This window comes from Coffea arabica, chromosome 3c (assembly GCF_036785885.1).
Source record: "Coffea arabica cultivar ET-39 chromosome 3c, Coffea Arabica ET-39 HiFi, whole genome shotgun sequence".
In the NCBI taxonomy this organism is placed as follows: domain Eukaryota; kingdom Viridiplantae; phylum Streptophyta; class Magnoliopsida; order Gentianales; family Rubiaceae; genus Coffea; species Coffea arabica.
Genome location: NC_092314.1, coordinates 15,449,745 through 15,459,158, shown reverse-complemented (window position 1 = coordinate 15,459,158; position 9,414 = coordinate 15,449,745). Strand labels below are relative to the sequence as shown.

The 9,414-nt window shown below is 34.5% G+C and overlaps 1 protein-coding gene across 2 annotated transcripts; it reads left to right on the top strand.

Moving 5' to 3' along the window:
- The first annotated feature begins 901 nt into the window (after positions 1-901).
- On the top strand, positions 902-8,626 carry LOC113733727 (purine permease 3-like). 2 transcript variants are annotated; one of them, XM_072082379.1, is made up of 2 exons: positions 902-1,688; positions 8,018-8,626. In XM_072082379.1, the coding sequence occupies exons 1-2, from the start codon at positions 1,098-1,100 to the stop codon at positions 8,375-8,377; spliced, it is 951 nt and encodes a 316-aa protein (XP_071938480.1). In that variant the 5' UTR covers positions 902-1,097; the 3' UTR covers positions 8,378-8,626. The 2 variants fall into 2 exon arrangements, with proteins under 2 accessions (XP_071938480.1, XP_027115716.2); XM_027259915.2 differs by having other exon boundaries at positions 909-1,787.
- The last annotated feature ends 788 nt before the right edge of the window (positions 8,627-9,414 follow it).

The following is a 9,414-nucleotide window of genomic DNA, read 5'->3' as shown; positions in this document are numbered from 1 at the left end:
CCAAAAAAAAAAAAAGAAAACCCCTACAAACTAAACATTTCTTGGGCTTTGTCAGACCCTTGATTTTCTAATCCTATGATTGCAACTTTCCACGGCCTACCAGACGGTACTTGTTTCTACCGGAGACCAATATAAAATGTCATCTCCGCATACTTTGGTATATAAAAAATATTTCCTGCCGATTTCATTTAAGAAAAATCTGGATTTTTAAAATAAGCCAGGCCTTATCTGCTGTTCTAAAGCTCACGTCATACGAAGCTCTAAATCTGATGCGTGCAAAGACATAATACCCCTTCTTTTGCGATCAAGACAGACTCTGAAGTCTTTATTATCAGTTGCAGGATTTAGAGGAGGCCTCTGTCCATACCAGAGCAATCCTCCAGGACATTCTTCAATTATCATCTTGGTTTAGGCATGTAGGAGTTGTGAAAGTTAGAAGGCTAGAGATGGCGGCCACTCATGATATGGCTAATGCTGCTAGACTTTGTGTGCAAAAGGCTCTGTAAATGTGGTTCTATAGCACTGGATGATATGGTGTAAGGGATTATAAGTAAGAAATTTTGAATTCAAAATCTTTTATTTACGAAAAAAAAAGTTCTATCATAATGAAATTATGATCGCTCTCCAAATAAAAAAAATCCTGAAGTGACACCCTTATTCCTTTTTGTACAGAAATAAGAAATTAGACAGATAAACCTAATCCCAGAAGTAACCTACAACTTTTGAGGTTCTTCTGGGGACTTAACTACCCATTCCCTAACCCCCCAGAAGTAACCTGAACTGGCATCCACAATGACAAAATACGGCCTTTAGTCAAACCATGATGAAGATCCTTCAACGATAAGAAAGCACTCATTATTTTATGATTCCATTGCATCACTAATCAACCTATAAATTACTCCTTCCATCCTATTATTAGTATCATGTTTCTCCATTTTTTTTATACTTTTGTGTCTTAAAATAATAGTCACTAGTCAAAAATAACATAAAATTTTAATTGCTGTCAACTTTTGCCATTTTCAAATCCAAAACGATAGAGACAAAAACCTCAAGAACTTTAGATAAAGATCCTGCAAGCTCAAGCCAACAACAACACCATGGGAAAAATCCTGCTTGTTATCAACTGTATCATTCTAGCCATAGGTAACTGTGGTACCCCTCTTCTTATTCGTCTATACTTCGTCAAAGGAGGGCAAAGAATATGGCTACCCAGCTGGATACAGACAGCAGCATGGCCTATTATTTTCATTCCCCTCCTAATCTCCTATTTTCACCGCCAGAAAACTGATCCACGGGCCGAAGACTCCAAGCTAATTACAATGAAATACCCTGTTTTCATCGCTACTGCCGTCATCGGCCTCCTCACCGGCTTAGACAACTACTTGTATGCCTACGGGATTGCAAGGCTTCCGGTGTCAACCGCCGCAATCATCATTGCTGCACAGCTTGTTTTCGTTGCTTTCTTTGCCTTCCTCCTTGTTAAACAGAAGTTTACAGCTTATTCGGTCAATGCCGTCATCTTGTTGACGGTGGGATCGGGGGTTTTGGGCTTGCATACGAGCAGTGATCGGCCGAAGGGAGAGTCGAATACGCTGTATGTTTTAGGGTTCATCATGACGCTGGCGGCTGCAGCTTTGTACGGGTTGATCTTGCCAATGGTGGAGCTGATGTATATGAAGGCGAAGCAGGTGATTACGTATTCTTTGGTACTGGAAATTCAGCTGATTATGTGTTTCTTCGCCACTGTTTTCTGCACCGTTGGGATGCTCATAAACAAGGACTTTCAGGTTTGTCTGTTCTTGGACTGTGAAGATATTACAAAAGTATAATTGGACACTTTTGGTTGGTTCTATCATAGTTTTTATTTTTCAAAGGATAAATTACCTTTTACCACCTTCTGTTTTGTTTCTTTACAACATAACTCTCATGATTTGGATTAAAGTATTCCAGTTAGTTTTTCGTTAAAATTAATAGTCAATATTAAACATTTAATCTAATAAATTGACAAATTCATCCTTTCACTACTCTTTTCTTTTTTCCTTTTCTTTCTCTCTCTCTCTCTCTTTTATTGTAGAAGAGAAGAGATGATTTTGAAAACCTATACTTTGGGCTATATAAACTTAATTTTCTCCAAATACAAAAAGATGAAAGGGAAATAATAAATAAATAAATAAGAAACAAAAAAGATGGAAGGAAAATATAAACCAAATAAATAAGAAACAAAAAATATCAAATCTTTTTTTGACTACAGATCTCTATTTCTTAGTTTAATTTCTTCTTTTTTAAGGTTGGAGGGAAAAAAAAAGAAGTAATGAAAGGGTAAATTTTGTCAAATATTACTTGGACTTTTTACAATTAACCATTAATTTAATGAGAAAACTAACAATGATACTTTAACCCAAATCATAACAGAGATATATATAGGTTTTTAAACTCTAGGAGGGTCATGTTATAAAACACCAAACCACAGGAAGATAAAAAGAGTAATTTATACTTTGCAAAATAAGATTCACACTTTAAAAGCCATTACAATGTTAAAAATAGGGCAGAAATGAACAAAGAAAAAAAATCAAATTTCTAAAAGTTCCAAAATGAAAATAGAAGAAAATTAAATTTCTATAATTTGATGCTACATATAATGAAGTTTTGTCACATGGTGTGCTGGAGGAAGCAGCAGATTGTCAAATTTGAGATTTGATAAGCCCTATGCAAATTGGGTTTAGCTAATTAATGATATTTAATCGGAATCTGTTAAGAGAGCTTTCAATTATTAAATTATTATGAAACTTAAGTTAGATACAGAATTGGGTTTAAATTAGATATTTAATAACTGTCCACTAGGCAAGTACTAGAAAAAGAAATGTAAATTAGATTTGAAAAACGAGAAGAGACAATGGAAGTACCAAAATAATATATAAAAGGAAACATGCCCACATGGCTCACGCTAAATAACGCATCAGCTTTGATTTCGTTTTGGCCGGCATTGGTAGCTTGATTAGGGTCAAAATAGTTTTGGCACAGTTGGAGCACAAAATATTTTTACCTTCCTAGGTTCATTTCCATTTTCCAAACATGTTGGAAGGCTTCTTGGAAAAGAAAAGTAAAAAGTTTCAATGGGATATCATTTTTTTTATTAGAAAACCATACCACAGCACAAAAGAAAAACAGATAAATATTCATAATCGAAATAGAAGACATGAGACAGGTAATTAAAGTTGTGATTTGGTACAATTGAATTCGGTTATTGTATTTCTTGACGTGATGTACACTACACGTTCACAAACTATTGTATAATTTGTAAAATTTGTTCTACACAAATAAACTTGACAAAGAGAAAAAGTGAGTTTACATGTATAATCACATAATAGAAATGTACACCGACATATAACAATCGTATAAAATCACACCTAACACAACTGTATCTGCTCTGCATCCGATATTTCGCCATCTCGCTAATTTTGCAAAATTATTTTTAAAAGATTCTTTGATGCACTCTAACTATCTTTTTATCATATAGCATATTTTTAAAATAAATTTTTTCCTAATTATTGTTAAAAAATGCAATTCAAAGGCAGCCTTAGCTTTTCAACTTAAGATTCTGAGATAAGCTTAACATTAAGGGTGAGTTATGTACTTAGTACTTAATCATTGCATTGCCAACTTTGAAGACAGAGACCGTTTGACATCAGAAAAGCGAAATGGCAAATGGAGATAGGTTTAAGATTAAGATTAATCACCACAAAAATAAATATGTCATTAGTTGGTGTTTTTAAATGTGGATACAATTTACTTGGCTGACACAATTTTTCACACCACGTACAGATTTTTATAGAAGTGAAATATTATTGATAGTCCATTTTTTTTTGTTAACGTCTCACTATTTTCTTTATGTGCTTTCTTTTTTTCAAAAAAAAAAATGAAGGTATAGAGTGTCATTAACAATGTTTCACTTATAATTTACACATAATGTACTGTTAAATGCGATGGTGTGTTATATTTCAGTAAGCATCGTCTGGAATAACTCCGTCCACAAATTTTAAATCAAATTTTAAATCAATGTACTAAATGCTATTCTTTTTGGGTTGTTGTTGCTGCTGCCGTTGTTGTTATTATTGTTATTATTGCAATACGAGAGGGATGGAAGAAGCACAAAGAAGGAACAAAAATTATGAGAACTAAATGTTTATGAAAAATTATTCTAAATCAAGACATGAAAGGGCTCAAGAGCTTGACTATAAGTTTAATTTTCACAATCTGATGTTACGTTTACCACTACCTAACATATTTCAACAATAACGGCTATTGAATCTTCAAAGGAAAAGATATTGAAAAAAAAAAATCTAGGCCTCACTTTCACTAGCACAAACCTCCACCTAAACAATGCCTAGGGTATACATTTCTAAATTGATATAGAATACAGGATTGCACTGATTTTTGTTGAATCCAAGCACAGAATAATAAATAACTATTAAAATATCAAGTATACAATAATTTAATGACAAACAAATCACAAGTATAAAAGATAAATGACATAAAAAATTTAACGTGGTTCGATTCTATCATTGATTCTATGTCCACAGAAAGAAGACTTGTTCTTTATTATGAGAGAATAAAATTCATACAAGAATATAACTTGAATTCAAACTCAACCCTAGTATAATTTCTCTCATCTCTCAAGAACACTCTCTCACTCATATATAAGGTTACATATCGCCCTTTGTATATCACTTTGTAGAATGCCAATCCACACATATTTATAAGTTACATTATTTGGCCAACACCCGAGTAATAATAAGAAATAATTGCTAATTCCTAAACTTATATAGAATAGGAAAGAACTCCTAATTTTTGTACTTATATAAATAGAAAATTTCTTTACTACTATTTCAAGTAATTAACATAATTAAGAAACTAATTACTTCCATACAAAACAAGGAACCCACCTAAAATAAATTAAGCCAAATTTATAATATTTTTTAGTTTCTTGAGTCCATTGTCAAAGTACACTTGAATATGATTGAATTGATAGGCATATCGAAATAGGATAGCCTCCACATATTAATTAAAGAAACTTTCAGTTTAGGCTTTTTCCCTAATTTTATCAAATACCTTCCTACTTTTGGCCCCCATAAAATAAAACAGGTGATATCTTCAAGTCCAAGAGATAGAGACTCCAGTTATACTCATTTTGTACTCAATTGACACCAAAAAAAAAAGGCAATTTGAACCACTTCACACCAAAAGAAATGCAAAGGAAACCAGAAGGAAAACCACTTCAAACATAGTGATAAAAAGGCAATTTAAGAGTGTTAATTCTTATAGCCCACTTTCGGGTTTTTGCAAGCTAACCATTTTATGGGGAATACATGTACACACCATTGATCATTAGAAAGGTTAGTAAAGAAATGTTGGAGAGGGTAATATTGTTGTCCTTGAAATGTGTATGTTGTTATGTGTGTTCTCAATCTGTTACTTAGTCTATTTGTACATCTTTAACATGTCAGTACTCCAAATATTAGGAATTATTGCATTCATCGGTTAGAAATCTTCACCAAGTTTTCTTGTATGCAAAAACGCAAATGAATTTAGTATCAAAAGGCGCATGTATATAAAGGAAAAACAACCCTTCAATTGAGCAAAGCAGAAACATACAAGTCTTATGAAGATATTAATTTATAGCTTATTGTTTATGTATATTTTGGCTTCCTCTGTATTCTTACTCTTTTTTTTTTTTCGGAAACGATAGAAATTTTATTATAATAAGGAAGTAAAATTACATAGGTTGAGCAAGGGCTCAAATTGGTCTTTACAAAAGTGGACTAGGCCACTGATGAACTGAAATTTCATCATCAAAGTATAATCACAGCTAATCTACTCAGTTTAGTACTGAGTCTATCCATAGCAACAGGCAAACTATCAAATGAGCATTTCCTAAACATTGAGCAAAGATCTTTTATGTCCTCCAAGTGAGTTGCCAGCCTTAAGTTACCAGAAACTTGATAGCGTATCATATTAAGAACCTGACTGCATGGAGTTCGAATATTGACATGCTGCCAACCTTTGTCCTTGAGCTTCTGAAGTGTCAGTTTTGTGGCCAAGAGATTGTCCAACACTGCAGAACCAGTGCTTCTCTTGCTCAGTATCCAAGCTTCACGTCTTTGGCTCAGATTGTTTTCTGCTGTCACTCCAATTCCCATATTTTGGCCCTCGACATGTTGACCCACCTCAACACTAATGTTCAGCAAGCACTCCTCATCCCCCATCCGTTCCTCCTCATCTTGTGCTGTTTCTGTTTCGAGAATGCTCAACTGATGTTGTTTCTGTTATGATTGTTGATACTCCTCCCAATCCTTCATGACTTGCATAGGATGTCTATCCTTCCCTTCAAATTCAACTTCATTTCTAGCTTTCCAGATCTGCCAAAGTATTTCCACTATTAAGTTTATGTGCTCCCTTCCCTCCTTTCGCACCTGCACTTCCATTAACATACTCCACCATCTGCTGAAGTCAGCTGTGTGCTCTTTAAGTTCATCCCACTGGAGGGGCGCCATCCGCCATATCATTTGTGCTTGTTTGCACTGAAAGAAAATATGTTCCACAGTTTCAGTATTTTCCCTACACAGCTTGCAGATTAAATCACCTTTGCCCGTTCGTTTATGTACTACCTCCCTACATGGCAAGGCTCGGTTCAGAATTTTCCATACAAACAGCTTTTGTTTGTGTTTGATCTTCATCTTCCAGAGCTGTTTCCAATCTTTCCCACTCCCTCCTTCCCAGCTTGTCTCTCCCTTATCTCTGCCGTTGCCTTCCAACAAATTTTTCCTTCTTGTTATTGCGTCATATGCTGAACTCACTGTGTACTGTCCATTCTCACTATGGCTCCAAAAGTAGGAGTCTGGTCTGCTAGTTAGACTAATAGGAATTTTGAGAATCTATCTGGCTTCTCTTGGATTGAAAGTTCTAAACACAAGAGGTGCATTCCATCTAAAGTTGCAAATCAGGTCACTCACTTTACTAATCGTACAAGTTGGGGGCTTTGTGGACACCACTTCACTTTCTTTGCCATCCTGGATCCAAGCATCCTCCCAAATCCTTGTGCCTTTGCCATTACCTATCTTCCTCCTTGCTACTCTTCTTACCTCCTCTCTTGCGCTCATCATGCTTTTCCATATCCAGGAGGAGTTGGCTTTGGCTTCGCAGCTTAGGGGCGACTCATGTTGGTAATACTTGGCTTTCATCACCTTACTCATCAGCAGGTTTGGGCGGGTGAGAAGCCTCCAGATTTGTTTACCCAACAATGCTTTATTAAAGCCTTGTAAGTCTTTAAAGCCTAAGCCACCATTATGCTTTCCCCTTGCCAGCTTTTGCCATGAACACCAATGCACTTTCCTTTTGTCATTTTCCTCTCCCCACCAGAACCTTGCCATAAGAGCTTGAATGTCTTTACATAATTTGACTGGAAGCTTAAAACATGACATGGCATAGGTTGGCATTGACATGCTTTTCCTCTGTATTCTTACTCTCTTACCTTTTTTTTATTATATTTGTTTCCTCTTCTTTGTTGTTCTCAATTATTGTTCGCTATCTACCTTTTTTTTAATCTTATAAGATTACCAGTAATATGGGAGTAATACAATTAACATATTAAACCACAAACAGTGTAAATTACAGTTCAACACTACTAGAAACTAACCTGCGAATGATATACAAAAAAAAATTATACCACAAATAGTATTACTATTTGACTTCAAATTAATTGTGAGAAACTTTTAATTTGTGAATTCCATATGCATCAATATCAGTTTTGCTTACAAAAGCAAATTTGCCAAAATGATACTGTTTGTGTTACAAAGCATTACCGTTTTGGCCCTTTGCAATCTCAAATGTTTTACAAACACCTAATCTCCTTATTCTTTTGTGTTCTTTTTTTTTTTTTTTGGGTCAATTTGAACTCAGCCCTATTCAATTTCTTTCTAAAACTGGACCTTGCTAATATGAATGCTGTAACAATTTTCAGGCCATTGCTAGGGAGGCAAGAGCATATGAACTTGGAGAAATGAAATACTACGTTGTGCTTGTTTCTGGTGCCATTGTTTCGCAATGCTTCTTCTTGGGTGCCATTGGAGTCATCTTTTGTGCTTCATCATTGGTATCTGGCATTATAATAGCCGTTTCGCTTCCAGTCACAGAACTCTTAGCTGTCATTTTCTTCAACGAAAAATTCCAAGCAGAAAAGGGTGTTGCTCTTTTCCTTTCTCTCTGGGGATTTATTTCGTATTTCTATGGCGACATTAAGAAAAACAAATCGAAGGAAGAGAAAAGTGATCAGAAGAATCCATCTCAAGCAACAGAGATGACTCCAGTTGTTGCCCCATGAAAAAGTTAATGCTCTATATATCCTCAACATAGGTGAGCATGTCAAGGAATAGGAGCAGAAGTTACAAGCTTGCCATTTTATGGGTCAGTAAATTTTGGTGCTGCCCTGCTCAAGAAAATATTCTATGAAGATGATGAAAGTTAACTGAGATTGTGACTTGGATTATAGCTTTGTGTCAATGGATCAATGGATTTATAGTTTTTGTATGAATGTGTGATTATAGAAATGATTCTCAGCTAGAGTTCCATATTTTGACTTTGAATTTATTAACATCATTCCTAACGCAAAAATAATATACAATTTTTAATTGAAAAATAGGATAGTTACAGAAATTGTAATTTTGAGAACTAAAGACATTTTCTAACTATTTAATGTATTTTAAAATGATTAAACTATTTGTTTAATCTTTCAAATCGAACACTTTTTCTCACAATTACTCCGAAACTTCAAGTATATCCACCCCTATTTAAACACTCACTTGGTTTTCTGAAATGTCAAATAAAAGGAAGTATAAAAGTGTGATGCTGAAATTGTTCATGGCAGTTGAGTTGTGACTATTAGGCTCCTTTCCATTGTCAGTTGGAAGAATTCTCTTTGCGGTTTATTAGAGTTGTCTGGAGCATTGTTGCTAGCAATAGAATCTTCAAGCCTAAAGGCCCTAAACTTGATCAAATTTTTAAATTCTGCAATTGCAAATTAACTCTACACTAAGCAGAAAAAACACTAGCAATCAAGCAAAGGAGGAAATGAAGAAAAGAAGCTCTAATATTAATTTTCATGAATCAACAAATAGTATAACAAAAGAATTCCATGTTGTAAAAAAGGCTTCCCTTTATAAGCCTCCTCTTGCAAATACATAATACACCTTTACTATGTTTTCTTACCACTTCACAGCAAGCCAAAATGCTACATATACCATTGAGGTGGGAAAAAAAACGAATTTAGAAAAAAAAATCGTTGATGGGAAAAAAGTCTAAGAAGAGTTAATAAAAAAAAACAAAAGTAAATTACCAAGAGCATCATAACAATGGGGGCTT